General features: G+C 42.0%; 1 protein-coding gene across 6 annotated transcripts in view; it reads right to left on the bottom strand.

Moving 5' to 3' along the window:
• COL19A1 (collagen type XIX alpha 1 chain) overlaps positions 1–15,659 on the bottom strand; it is a 1,011,804-nt gene that overhangs the window by 181,669 nt on the left and 814,476 nt on the right. For all 6 annotated transcript variants that reach the window (XM_056565831.1, XM_056565835.1, XM_056565834.1 and 3 more), the window contains exons 39-41: positions 9,840–9,890; positions 7,153–7,197; positions 52–78 (exon numbers count right to left, since the gene is read on the bottom strand). In XM_056565831.1, the coding sequence (XP_056421806.1) occupies positions 52–78; positions 7,153–7,197; positions 9,840–9,890 (123 nt within the window). The remainder of the gene's footprint in view (positions 1–51; positions 79–7,152; positions 7,198–9,839; positions 9,891–15,659) is intronic.

Here is a 15,659-nt window from a genome sequence, read left to right as displayed (position 1 = left end):
TAGTAATCCAACCATGTATTAGTTAATATTTTATAAAAATATAATACATACCATTGGGCCTTTTTCACCCTTTGGTCCCTAAAATCGAAATAAAATATACAAGCAAATAAAGAAACAAGTAATGTATGCATTATGTATCTTTCATTCATTCAGTCATTAATTGATTTATTTTGAATCTTTTACAGGATTAAAATTTGACCTTGATTAAACCTTCTAATGGTGAGACAATCACTTTAACCTACAGTTGTAAGGTCGTTTGCTTGTGACCACATTAAAGCAATGTTTACCCTCAAAATTGTATTGAGCCATAATACAACACCCAAAAAAAAGTTTACTGTACTGTAACTCTGTATGCCTCCCATATTTTTACAGTGCATAGAGTTTTTTTTTTTGTACAAAGCAAACATAACAAAATGGTGGCTCGCTCTATCTTTTTCTGTACATACAAAGGTATTCTCCTTCAGAAGAAGTGATTCTTAGGGAGAATATCTGTCTGTGCAGTAGTATGTGGAGAATGTGTGACGGCCATGCTGTACCTTCCAGACTCTTTGCACATAGCTTTGTCATGTGAATAGGTCCCTATTCAGATAATATTTCAGCAATAGTTAATATGAGAACAATAGTTAAAGGGTTATTCCAGGCCAAAAACTTTTTTTTATATATCAACTGGCTCCGGAAAGTTAAACAGATTTGTAAATTACTTCTATTAAAAAATCTTAATCCTTCCAATAGTTATTAGCTTCTGAAGTTTTCTGTCTAACTGCTCAATGACGATGTCACGTCACGGGAGCTGTGCATGATGGGAGAATATCCCTTGCATGATGGGAGAATATCCCCATAGGAGCTGGACAGCTCCCGGGACGTGAGTCATCAGAAAGCAGTTAGACAGAAAACAGCAACTCAACTTCAGAAGCTAATAACTATTGGAAGGATTAAGATTTTTTTTTATAGAAGTAATTTACAAATCTGTTTAACTTTCCGGAGCCAGTTGATATATAAAAAAAAAGTTTTTGCCTGGAATACCCCTTTAATATGAAAATGATTTGTTGAAATGTGTAGGACCTGGTTGAAATTGTACAAATGGGGTAATTGCACCCATATCCTGACCTGGGTGCTAATTATTTAATAATTTCCATAATGAATGGGTCACAATCTGTTTAAAGGGGTACTCCAGTGGAAAATAATTATTTTTAAATCAACTGGTGCCAGAAAGTTAAACAGATTTGTAAATTACTTCTAGTTAAAAATCTTAATCCTTCCAGTATTTATCAGCTGCTGTATACTACATAGTAAGTTCTTTCCTTTTTGAATTTCTTTTCAGTTCGACTACAGTGCTCTCTGCTGACTCCTCTGTCCATGTAAGGAACTGTCCAGACTAGGAGCAAATCCCCATAGCAAACCTATCCTGCTCTGGACAGTTCATGATATGGACAGAGGTGTCAGCAGAGAGCACTGTGGTCAGACAGAAAGGAAATTCAAAAAGAAAATAAATTCCTCTGTAGTATGTAGCAGCTGATAAGTACTGGAAGGGTTAAGATTTTTAAATATAAGTAATTTACAAATCTTTTTAACTTTCTGGCACCAGTTGATTTAAAAAATATATATATTTTTCCACTGGAGCACCCCTTTAAGGCCCTGTGCCAACTGTTGCTTATCTACATTAAAAAATCTGAGGGCATTACCTTGGATTTCTAAAAAAAAAAAAAAAAAGACAAACCCCAAGTCACCAGGAAAACCTAGATGACAGGGGGGGGGGGGGGAAACCCTATATGCAAAAACCCCCTCCCTAAGTGTAATATAGAAAAACTTCACTTTTATTGAAGATATATTGAAACGGTACAAAATTAGTGTATTAAAAATGCAGCTACAGTGCAAATACATATTTGTAGCTCTTCTCAAAGAGCACAGACTTATTATAGACAATATCTGCAATAGATACACTGGCTGCTTTAAAACCATAGACATTTTTTCTCCCCTACTTGTTTCGTGGCACCAGCCTTGTCATCAGTGGCGTAGCTATAGAGGTTGTAAAGGTCGCCATTGCGACCGGGCCCCATAGCTCGGGGGGCCCCCAGGGCCCCCTTGCCACTATACTATACTATACAGCCCGAGGTCCCGGGCCTGAAGGGGAGCCTGGTCGCTGCCGATGCTGTAGCAGCAAAACTACCTGTACCAGGCCTGGCGCTAGCCTCAACCCCCATCCCCCGCCCCCCTTGGCCCCACGGCGATAGCTTCTACCACCCCCTTCTACCACAACCCCCATGCACACTATAACGCTGTCGAGCTGTACGCCCCCCTCCCCCTCTCAGCATATGCAGAGCAGGCACTACAGGCACACTCCTAATGCCTGCAGCAACAACCGTGCGTTCTCTAGCAGTGAGCGCAGCACTGCCTCTGCCGGGACCCTCCTCGCTCATCTTCATGGTAGCCGCAGGTGATTGAGGGGTTAATTTAGTTTGGGGTCTGGAGGAGTAGTGGGGGCTTAATTTTGGGTCCGGAGGAGCAGTGGGGGGTGGGGAGTCAGGGTAGATTTGAGGTCCGGAGGCAGTGTGTGTATGTATAATGTGTATAATGTGTGTGTATGTACTGTTTGTATGGTGAGTGCATGTATGATGTGTGTGTATGTACTGTATGTATGATATATGAATGATGTGTGTGTATGAATGATAGATGTGTGTAAACAACATGTAGGTATGTATGTATATATGATCTGTGGAGCTGTGTGTAAGCTAGAAGGATGTATGTGTGATATGTGGAGATGTATTATGCAGGGGGATCTGGAGGTGGCGAGTGTATGTATGATGTTTTTATATATGATGTGTGTGTATGTATGTATTATGCATGTGGGGGGGGGGGGGGGGCCGTGGTGGCATGTGTATGAATGATGTGTTTGTATGTATGAATGATAGAGGTGTGTAAGTAACATGTATGTATGATATGTGGAGATGTGTGTAAGCAACATGTATGTATGATGTGTGGAGATGTATTATGGGGGGGGGGATTTGGTGGCGGCAGTTGCATATATGATGTTTATGAATTAATGTATTATGCATATGTAGGGGGGACGGAGGCGGCATGTGTATGTATGATGTGTGTATGTACTGTATGCATAATGTATGAATGATGTATGTGTATGAATGGTGTGTGTATGAATGATAGATGTGTGTAAGCAAGATGTATGTATGTATGTATGATGTGTGGAGATATGTGTAAGCTAGAAGGATGCATGTATGATGTGTGGAGATGTATTATGCAGGGGGGATCTAGATGCAGCAGGTGTATGTATGATAAGTGTTTATGTATGATGCGTATGATTTGCATGTGTATGTGTGTATTGTGTGTGTGTGTGTTTGAGAGGGGGGAAGTTGCTGGGTGTGTGTATGTATGAAGTGTGTATGTTTGATAGATGTGTGTAAGCTAGACATGTATGTGTGTATTTGTGATGTGTGTAAGTATGTTATGTATGTATACTAGATGGATGTATCTATGATGGGTGGATGTATGATGTATGTGTATATGTATGATGAAGGTGTGTATGATAGATGTATGTATGAATCATAGGTATGTGTATGAATGATAGGTGTGTATATGTATGATAGATGGGTGTATGATGTGTAAATTTATGATACATCTATCATACATACATCATTCACACAAATATCATATATACACCAGTCTCATACACATCATACATAAATACATATACTGTCCATCAATTTGCGGGGCCAGGAAATGATTGGGTATGGAGAGTTGGGCAGGGGAGCCTAGAGTGGAATTCGGGTGTCTGGGGAGGGGCCAGAGGAGCCTGAAGAGGATTTATTGGACTAGGGAGGGGGAAGAGGAGGAGGAGGACTTATGGGTCTGGGGGGGGGGGAGGGGGTTGGAACAGAGGAGCCAGAAGGAGGACAAAGGGGTCTGGAGGAGGACAGAGGGGTCTGGGGGAGGACAGGTGTGATTCAGCTAAACTGAGAAGAAACATTGTGTAACAGTATTAGTATTATTATTACTATATTTGGAAGGTATGGCAGGGTTATATTCAGAGGGTACAGCGTATAGCATAGTTACTGATATCTTTGTGCGGCCGAGTAAGGGGTCATCAGGGATTGGGGAAGGGGGTCATCAGGTGGTAGGGAGGCCAAGACAATTTTTCGCACCAGGACCCTGTGGTTTCTAGCTACCCCCTTGATGACAAGTCATGGGTTTACAGACAAGTTATCTTGGATTTGACATCATTTTGCCACAGTTGCTTATAGGGGGCCAACCTGTGTTCTGGAAACCTGTTCTGGTATCCACATGGCATCTGCATGAAAACAGGTCAATAGGTGACAGTGGATTCCCATTAAATATATGTAGCCTGTGTAGTATCCACATGGTTTACAGTACAACATTTGTGCCAAAATCCATGTCAGATTCAACAGTGTGAATAGGGACTAAGTGTAAGTATGGTATCTTATTTAAGAGAGGGAAATAAAATCTTAATACATTGCTTCTGCAACATCTGTGACGGAATTTGTAATGTGTCACCAACCTGTCTTCCAATGCACAAGTGCTCTGCATGATTTATGTAGGACTGGGAGAAGGCTATAGCAGCACTAACAATTGGGTTAAAAGAAACTAGAAATGTTTGAGATCGTTCATTTAAATGTCTGTAGGAGCAATTCACTCTGATCTTAACATTCATTTTATACACAGCAAGAGAAATTATCCTTGGGGTAAAAAATGGCACATAATAAAATATAGTAATTAAAAATGTCTGAGTAGGGAATTCTGGTACCCACAATGCCTTACTGTAGAAAGCTTTTAGCACCTGTAATGTGAAGGGCAGTGGAATCCATTAACCATGACTAGCATGTGGTTTTCTCTATGTCCTTTCTATGTTTAGTTCAATCAAAAAGTCAGAGGAATAGAAATATAAAGGTTTTGGGTACGTTTTCAATTGTTTTAAAAGAGATAAGATTATATAACAACCTTGTTAATGTTACATTGTATAAAAGGTAAAAGGCTTTTTAGATGTTTTGGAAGCTGAAAAGTAATCTTTTGTTGTCAACTTGTTTTTTTCTATTGTATTCTTTTTTTTTATGGTAATGATTTAGAAAACACATTGCAATATTGAAGTTGGAAAAATAATTTTAGAGCATATATAGGTTATTTAGAGAGATTTGACATTTTCTGAGGATGAAACAGAATTCTAATAGTTGAAAACATATACAATAATACAGTGGTCTCAAACTGTGGCCCTTCAGATGATGCAAAACTTCAACTCCCAGCATGCACGGACAGCCAACAGCTGTCCGTGCATGCTGGGAGTTGAAGTTTTGCAACATCTGAAGCGCTACAGTTTGAGACCACTGCACTAATATTTAATGCTCAAAATATTAGCTCAAAAAATACAGTGAAGCTCAACTCAACATAATGTTGGGAGGACCGAATGACCTTGAGTCCATTAAAGGAGTAGTGCAGTGAAACATAACTTATCCCCTATTCAAAGGATAGAGACCCTCCGTAATCGTCAGAACTCGGCTTCGGCAGTCTGCTTGAAGCGTTTGTCCTGCAGGAAGCCGTGGGCCGACACGCCCCCTCCATATATCTCTATGGGATACATGGAGGAGGCATGTCGGCCTCTGCTTCGTGCGGGGTTCAGCACGCCCCTTTCAATCAGAATGCAGGGGCCCAATTCTAGAGATCGCGGGGGTTCCTAGCAGTCAACCCGCCCCCCCCCCCCCCCCCCCCCCCGTGATCTATAACTTATCCCCCATCCTTTGAATAGGGGATAAGTTATGTTTCATCACTGAACTCCTTTAAAGGTACAGTCATCAAATTTAGCAGGATATATAGCTAGACACTCAATTTGCTGTATTTGTGTGTTTTATCTCAATATAATGTATATAGATAGACAGTCTGAGCAAACTTAATTTGGCATGATTATTGGGCAAATAAGTTTGTTATTGGGCTCATTCCTAATAACTGGCCCTTGTAAAAGGGGCAACGATCAGCTGATGTCCAAGTAAACGCTTTTGTTCATCGGCAGATTGTATGTTTTGTGAGGCCAAAGTCAGCATTATAGGCCTGCACGTTGCCCATGTAAACACAGGATGTGCGGCCCTACAATGATAGATTTAAAAGGACACAAAAATGATCCAGTGATCACTCAGGTAATCTGGTTGAGCCATGTGAACTCTTAGTAAACAAGTAAACATCTAAAAGGGTCTTCAGCTCTCATTTTCCCCAATTAAAGTGGACTCGTTTATAGGGTACACTACAGATTAGTTTGCCTGGTGAGTTATGGGTAAGATGCGCTCAATGGCAAAAAGTAGGCTAAAACCAGTCTACCCATTCCACAGAAACAGTTTAATAAAATTGGTATATATGTACATATTCACTGAATATAAGGAATTACCGTATGCACATTAAACAAAATGGAAAGGTTTCTGTTTGACAGCCAAAATGAATACAGGTTAAGTCCCGTCTATTTGCCAAGTATAGTATTGATGAGCAAATCTGTTTCTTTAGTGTTTGACTTATGAGGGAATTTCCTATTATGGAATGGTGATCTGTATTTCCCAACAATAAGAGAATAGAGATTAATATAGGAAAAATATGACTCTGTCATAAAAACCATGGCAAACATGAAAGTGAAGAGAATTTTTACAGTTCTGCCCACCACTGTCTCCACAAATATTATATTCCATGCACTAGCAGAGACGGGGAGTGAGAGATAACAGTTATGGGGGTTCCTATAGAGCTAATGGGACACTAAGAATTGGAACAGCTAAGGTAAGCAACCAAGATAATAATGGTCAGTTAAGATAAAGCCTTAGAATTTATGTAAAAACCAAGGCTAGATATTGTAGGTGATATAGTATTGGCAAAAAACTGGGAGTCCCACTATTTCTATGTGCCACTAGAAGGAAGAAAAAAAGTCTGAGGTACCCCTGAACTCCTGGCTATAGGACATTTTTAGAGGTTTCTTTCTGCAGTGACTAGGTAATAAAGCATGCAATGTTATATAAGTACCTGCAAACATTGTTATTGAAGAGTCAATAATAAGAAGTTCATTAAACTAAGTTAATATTTCATTTTGTTGAAAGAAATTCAGTTGATTTTCCTACAATTATAGACTGAAAATGTAAAATGACTTTAGGTTAAACAAACCGGAGGGCCAGGTTGTCCAGATGTGACAGCTGCAGAGGCAGTGCCCTAGAAAAAGGAAAATTTACATTGTAATTAAAACTGTTAAAATGATGGCAAAACTTAAGAAATGTTAACACTTATAGGATGTTCCTCCAGCTGTTTTACTTATAGCAGCTAGACGAATCACAGATATGACAAAATGCAATGTTTGTTTAATAGCTTCATAAAAAAATATAAAAAGCTATATTTAAAAAAAATTATGAAAGTGAACATTTTCTAAATGTCCCTGACATATCAAAAGTTTTGATCGGTTTTAGTACTGAGACCCCCACTGATCATTAGAATAAGCGGGAAGAGGCGTGCAGATGTGTACTTTACTGCTCTGCTCACTTCGATCTCCATCCATTGCATTACATGGGGTTTATAGACTTAAATGGAAGTCATTTTCTGTAACTTGACGAGGTCTCAAAGTGAACAGGGGAGTAAAGCAATCATTGTATACAATGTGAATTTCAATTAGCAGGAGACTGCATAAGGGTTTCCTCCTAGCATTCTCCCAGCCCTCTGTCAGGGAGCACATGGTAGGTTTCACACTGGTGTGGTTCTCTGTGATGACCATTGTTTCTGTGATGCTTTGTCTGTGGGGTGGTGTGGCCCAGGGGCTTGGTCGGGCAGCAGTGGGGCTGCCTGGCCACTGGTCGCTCCCCCTGTGGGCAGGGTATCTCGGAGGCAGTGGTCACCGCCCGGTGCTACGCCAGTGTTAAGTTAGGGACACACTCTGACTAGGTGGCCTTGATGTGGCGAGTGAGCTTGTACTTTTTGATCAAAATGTATACTAACAACCTGTTAGTTTTTGAAATTATGCTGAGAAGCAAGATCAAAATACAAATGGTGGATGTATGGCTGTGTTTCTCTATTTGTGTTAATCATTGTATACAAGTGGCCTTTTTAGGCATAATTCAATTGATAAACATTAGAGATGAGCAATCTTTTCAAAAATTCAGTTCTGGTTCTGACGGAGATAGTTCTGTCCAAACCTGTGCTTCACAAATAGACCAAAAATATGTGTATGACACAGTCCAATAGCTTTAAAAGCCCTGTATAACACTGTTAGTTAAGTAGATGTGTATATATGTACTACAGAGATGTTTTAAGGCAAAGCTTATATCAAAGTTACATGTATGGCTATGAGTAAACAGATGGCACCTGATGGTAACTAAAAACACATGGCAATAAGGGCTTTTTTATGCTTTTAAAGCCATTTTTAAAGGCGTTTTTTAATCAACTGGTGCCAGAAAGTTAAACAGATTTGTAAATTACTTATATTTAAAAATCTTAACCCTTCCAGTGTTTATCAGCTGCTGTATGCTCCACAGGAATTTCTTTTCTTTTTGAATTTATTTTTTTCTGACCATAGTGCTCTCTGCTGACACGTCTGTCTGTCTCAGGAACTGTCAAGAGCAGGAGCAAATCCCCATAGCAAACCTATCCTGCTCTTGACAGTTCCTGAGACAGACAGAGGTGTCAGCAGAGAGCACTGTGGTCAGACAGAAAATACATTCAAAAAGAAAGAACTTCCTGTGTATCATACAGCAGCTGATAAGTACTGGAAGGGTTAAAATTTTTAAATAGAATTAATTTACAAATCTGGCACCAGTTGATTAAAAAAAACAAAAAAACAACCGGAGTACCCCTTTAAGGTCCAAAGATTATCTCTTTTTGAAGGCAGATGCCTGCAAGTGTTTATATGTACACAGAGGTATAGAGAAAAAAAATTTACCCCTTTGGGGAGTAGCAACAGATTGTGTGCCTGGAAAGGAAAGAAGCAATAGCTTTATATAAGCTGTGAAATATTGATTCCCATTTTGGAGCAACAGGATTGGCCTCCTAAAAAGTGCACAACACCCTTTATGTTGCCTTTTCACAATTAGTGTTAAAAAAAAACCTGTCAAATCAAACTTCCAATCAAAAAAGAAGTGCACTGGCAGAATAGATGCAGAAGGCCCTCTGCAGTGCTGCTTTACTAAGTGTGGTCCTATCTGTGTTCTTTACTGCTAAGTGCCCCTCACAGAGATCTTCACCTAACACTTAATATTCCTAAAATGGCTGCTTAAAATGTGCATAGATTTTTGTAATGGCTCTGACATCACCCCTATATACTGCCTTCTGATTGGCATGGAAAACAGTCTGAAAGGCATTATGGGATTCCATGAGGTCATGTGATCTTTCCTTTTCCTTTTTGTCATGTGACTGACTGAAATGATTCAAACAGGTTCTGCCAAACCGAACCCCCCCCCCCCCCCAAAAAAAATAAATAAAATAAAGTAAAAAAGTTTGAGCTCTAGCAGTTTGGAGTTCAGTTTGCTCATTTCTAAAAACCTTCGTATCAAGGTGGATGCCACTATAAATTAAAACATTTTCACATAATCTTAAGAGAAAGTGGGGAAAGGTGATGTGATAAAAAAAAGTGAAGTATTACTTTTATTAATAAAATCTAAAATATGCTCTTGAATTATGCTGAGCTGCAGTTCCAGACACGGTCCACTAAAGACTCAAAATATTTCTAAATGGGTATTTTAGTAAGTTCCCTTCCCCAGAATACTATCACAGAGTAAGCAAAGGAGTTTTAGAAGTAGTAGTACAGTATGGTAAATAATTTCTAAGCAACAGATTTTAAAATGACAATTTAGTTTTCTTTTATGAAATACCTTGTACATGTAAAGGCTGCTCATTCCATTTCCTTCAGTGAGTGGAGAGCCCTTTAAAAAAAAAATGTGTCCTGATTACATTAAATGACAACAAATAATTTAACATTTTCGTACATGCGTGTCAGCACTGTGTTGTCAGATGCACGCACATTCAGTTCACTCATATCTTCTTCATTTAGAATGATTCATTAAAATCCTTACATCATTAATAAAGTGCCTTTCTTTCTCTTTCCCTTTTTTATATTGAATTATTTATTCGTGTGTATTGTCTCATTTGTATATCATCATTATTCAAGATTAGAAAAGAAACTTCACCCTTTTCTTTAGGTTTTGTATGTATTACGACTTAGCTCCACTCACCAAGCTGCAACACCACACACACAATTAAGACACGGGTATCACTGTTTCTGTAATAAAGCAGCTTTTAACTCTTTTAAAGGGGTATTCCGGTGGAAAACTTTTTTTTTTAATTAACTGGTGCCAGAAAGTTAAACAGATTTGTAAAGTACTTCTATTAAAAAATCTTAATCCTTCCAATACTTATCAGCTGCTGAATACTACAAAGGAAATTATTTTCTTTTTGGAACACAGAGCTCTGTGCTGACACCTCTGTCCATTTCGCCAGAGTAGGAGAAAATCCCCATAGAAAACATATGCTGCTCCGGACAATTCCTAAGATGGACAGAGGTGTCAGCAGAGAGCACTGTGGTCATTATGTCAGCAGAGAGCACTGGGTTTCCAAAAGAAAAGAATAGTAATAAGTAATAAGTAATAAGTACTGGAAGGATTAAGATTTGTTAATAGAAGTACTTTAAAAATCTGTTTAACTTTCTGGCACCAGTTGATTTAAAAAAAAAAAAAAGTTTTCCACCGGAGTACTCCTTTAAGGGGTAGTATAAGCCACTGTTAAAGCATGTTCACTTGCCAGAATTTCTGAATGAAATTCTGCATGAATTTATAGCCAATACACTTCAATGGGATTCCACTGTCCTATTCACACAGCAGAATTTCTGCTGCAGGAATTCCATTGAAGTGAATTAGCCATAAATTCATGCAGAAATTTTATGCAAAATTCAATGCAGAAAATCTGCTGTGTGAACTCAGCCTTACAGTGAAATCTCTTTAAGAAAGGGGTACCAACATTTAGAGCAATGACTGTGTATATATATATATATATATATATATATATATATATATATATATATATATATATATATATATATATACCGTATATACTCGAGTATAAGCCGAGTTTTTCAGCACGATTTTTCGTGCTGAAAACACCCCCCTCGGCTTATACTCGAGTGAACTCTCCACCCGCAGTGGTCTTCAACCTGCGGACCTCCAGAGGTTTCAAAACTACAACTTCCAGCAAGCCTGGGCAGCCACTGCGGACTTCGACATCATCCAGCCCCCTCTCAACCCCCTTTAGTTCTGTACAGTATTCACCTCCGCTCGGCGCTGGTCCGGTGCTGCAGGACTGTCCGGAGAGGAGGTGGTCCGGTGGGATAGTGGTTCCGGGCTGCTATCTTCACCGGGGAGGCCTCTTCTAAGCGCTTCGGGCCCGGCCCCAGAATAGTCACGTTGCCTTGACAACGACGCAGAGGTACGTTCATTGCCAACGTACTTCTGCGTCATTGTCAAGGCAACGCCTCTATTCCGGGCCCGAAGCGCTTAGAAGAGGCCCTACGGTGAAGATAGCAGCCCGGAACCACTATCCCACCGGACCACCTCCTCTCCGGACAGTCTTGCAGCACCGGACCAGCGCCGAGCGGAGGTGAGTACTGTACAGAACTAAAGGGGGGTGAGAGGGGGCTGGATGATGTCGAAGGCCGCAGTGGTCTTCAACCTGCGGACCTCCGGAGGTGAAACCTCTGGAGGTCCGCAGGTTGAAGACCACTGAGGGCGGATGATGACAAGAGGATGATGAAGGGGGGGGGTGTGGGATGATGACAAGAGGATGATGAAGGGGGGGTGTGGGATGATGAAGGGGGGTGGGGATGATGACAAGGGGATGATGAAGGGGGGATGTGTGGGATGAAGACAAGGGGATGATGACAGGTGATGACAATGAGGGTCTGGATGATGACAGGCGGTGATGATGATGAGGATGTTAATGATGGGTCTGGATGATGACAGGGGGGATGATGTATTTCCCACCCTAGGCTTATACTCGAGTCAATAACTTTTCCTGGGATTTTGGGTTGAAATTAGGGGTCTCGGCTTATACTCGGGTCGGCTTATACTCGAGTATATACGGTATATTGTTTTTTTTTTATTATTATTATTTATTTTTTTTATTTTTATTTATATATATATATATATATATATATATATATATATATATATATATATATATATATTAGGATTTGTAGTGTGTGTCCTGGGTAGGGGGATATAGAATCTGCTCTAGGGCCAACAACAATCTATTTAAGCTCCTGCTTTTAAGAGGATAGTCTTCTCAAAGAAAGGGGCTGTGGTAGGCTGAAAATCTGTCACAAGTAATCTGTTTCAGATAAGAGAGTGGTCTACACAATAAGGGTTGTCTTTTGGAGATGTTTTAATTTTGTTATGTCTTTTGCTTAACAAAGATTCCCATTAATTTTCTTATGAGTATATCTTAGGTGCATTATTTACTTAATGTAATTGATGTTTCATGTGTACATTCTGTATGTTTTATCTGCTTTCTTTCTTACATGTGTTAAAGTATCTTTGCACCATGGCAGCTAATATATTTGACAATACTTATCATCCCACCTCAATGCTAATTTTTTTGATAGCCATTGGAAATAGCACACACAAAATTACAAGATTGTCTATCCCTGATGTCAGGAGGGGAATCATGAAGAGCTTTAGCCCCTAGGCTAGTCATAATGAACTCTCACTGTGCTAATATTCTTCATGTCACATAATCTTCATTTTATTTCTAATTAAATCATGTATTAATAATGATTTGAGTAATTACAATCACATATAGGCTATCATTTACAACGAGAGCACTCATTTCTGTACAATAGAATTTTTTTGGGGGGATGATCATGGGGGTTGTCACGATGCCGGCTGGCAGGTAGTGGACCCTCTGTGCCAGAGAGGGATGGCGTGGACCGTGCTAGTGGACCGGTTCTAAGCCACTACTGGTTTTCACCAGAGCCCGCCGCAAAGCGGGATGGTCTTGCTGCGGCGGTAGTGACCAGGTCGTATCCACTAGCAACGGCTCACCTCTCTGGCTGCTGAAGATAGGCGCGGTACAAGGGAGTAGGCAGAAGCAAGGTCGGACGTAGCAGAAGGTCGGGGCAGGCAGCAAGGATCGTAGTCAGGGGCAACGGCAGAAGGTCTGGAAACACAGGCAAGGAACACACAAGGAACGCTTTCACTGGCACTAAGGCAACAAGATCCGGCGAGGGAGTGAAGGGGAAGTGAGGTGATATAGGGAAGTGCACAGGTGTAAACACTAATTGGAACCACTGCGCCAATCAGCGGCGCAGTGGCCCTTTAAATCGCAGAGACCCGGCGCGCGCGCGCCCTAGGGAGCGGGGCCGCGCGCGCCGGGAGAGAACAGACGGGGAGCGGGTCAGGTAGGGGAGCCGGGGTGCGCATCGCGAGCGGGCGCTACCCGCATCGCGAATCGCATCCCGGCTGGCAGCAGGATCGCAGCGCCCCGGGTCAGAGGACGTGACCGGAGCGCTGCAGCGGAGGGAGTGAAGCGAGCGCTCCGGGGAGGAGCGGGGACCCGGAGCGCTCGGCGTAACAGTACCCCCCCCCTTGGGTCTCCCCCTCTTCTTGGAGCCTGAGAACCTGAGGAGCAGACTTTTGTCAAGGATGTTGTCCTCAGGTTCCCAGGATCTCTCTTCAGGACCACAACCCTCCCAGTCTACCAAAAAAAAATTTTTCCCTCTGACCTTTTTGGCAGCCAAAATTTCCTTGACCGAGAAGACGTCCGAGGAGCCGGAAACAGGAGTGGGAGGAACAGATTTGGGAGAAAAACGGTTGAGGATGAGTGGTTTGAGAAGAGAGACGTGAAAGGCATTAGGGATACGAAGAGAAGGAGGAAGAAGAAGTTTATAAGAGACAGGATTAATTTGACACAAAACTTTGAAAGGACCAAGATAGCGTGGTCCCAACTTGTAGCTAGGGACACGGAAGCGGACATATTTAGCGGAGAGCCATACCTTGTCTCCAGGGGAAAAAAACGGGGGGAGCTCTTCTCTTCTTATCCGCGAACCTCTTCATGCGTGAAGAAGCCTGTAAGAGAGAATTTTGGGTCTCTCTCCATATAATGGAAAGGTCACGAGAAATTTCATCCACAGCGGGCAGACCAGAGGGCAAGGGGGTAGGGAGGGGGGGAAGAGGGTGACGGCCGTACACCACGAAAAACGGGGATTTGGAGGAAGATTCAGAGACCCTGAAGTTATACGAGAATTCGGCCCATGGAAGGAGATCTGCCCAGTCATCCTGGCGGGAGGAAACAAAATGTCGCAAATAATCACCCAGGATCTGGTTAATTCTTTCTACTTGTCCATTGGACTGGGGATGATATGCAGAGGAAAAATTTAATTTAATCTTGAGTTGTTTACAGAGAGCTCTCCAGAATTTAGACACGAATTGGACCCCTCTATCCGAGACAATCTGCGTAGGCAACCCGTGAAGACGAAAAATGTGTACAAAAAATTGTTTAGCCAACTGAGGCGCAGAAGGAAGACCAGGAAGAGGGATGAAATGTGCCATTTTGGAGAATCGATCAACGACCACCCAAATAACGGTGTTGCCACGGGAAGGGGGTAAATCAGTAATAAAATCCATACCAATCAGAGACCAAGGCTGTTCGGGGACAGGCAGAGGATGAAGAAAACCAGCGGGCTTCTGGCGAGGAGTCTTATCCCGGGCACAGATAGTGCAGGCTCGCACAAAGTCCCCAACATCCGTCTCCAGAGTCGGCCACCAATAGAAGCGGGAGATGAGTTGCACAGATTTCTTGATGCCCGCATGACCTGCGAGATGGGAGGAGTGACCCCATTTGAGGATTCCGAGGCGTTGGCGTGGAGAAACAAAGGTCTTTCCTGGAGGAGTCTGCCTGATGGAGGCAGGAGAAGTGGAGATCAGGCAGTCAGGTGGAATGATGTGTTGCGGAGGGAGATCAACTTCTGAGGCATCCGAGGAACGAGAGAGAGCATCGGCCCTAATGTTCTTATCGGCAGGACGAAAGTGAATCTCAAAATTAAATCGGGCAAAGAACAGAGACCACCGGGCCTGGCGAGGATTCAGCCGTTGGGCCGACTGGAGGTAGGAGAGGTTCTTGTGGTCGGTGTAGATAATAACAGGAAATCTTGATCCCTCCAGCAGATGCCTCCATTCCTCAAGTGCTAATTTAATGGCTAGAAGCTCTCGATCCCCGATGGAGTAGTTCCTCTCCGCTGGAGAGAAGGTCCTAGAGAAAAAACCACAAGTGACAGCATGCCCGGAAGAATTTTTTTGTAGAAGAACAGCTCCAGCTCCTACTGAGGAGGCATCAACCTCCAATAGGAAGGGTTTGGAAGGGTCAGGTCTGGAGAGCACGGGAGCCGAAGAAAAGGCAGACTTGAGTCGTTTAAAGGAGTCTTCTGCTTGAGGAGGCCAGGACTTGGGATCAGCATTTTTTTTGGTTAAAGCCACGATAGGAGCCACAATGGTAGAAAAATGTGGAATAAATTGCCTGTAATAATTGGCGAACCCCAAAAAGCGTTGGATAGCACGGAGTCCGGAGGGGCGTGGCCAATTTAAGACGGCAGAGAGTTTGTCTGGATCCATCTGTAGTCCCTGGCCAGAGACCAAATATCCTAGAAA

The sequence above is a fragment of the Hyla sarda genome, chromosome 3 (assembly GCF_029499605.1).
Source record: "Hyla sarda isolate aHylSar1 chromosome 3, aHylSar1.hap1, whole genome shotgun sequence".
Classification (NCBI taxonomy): Eukaryota; Metazoa; Chordata; class Amphibia; order Anura; family Hylidae; genus Hyla; species Hyla sarda.
This window is presented reverse-complemented; position numbering and strand designations above follow the sequence as displayed.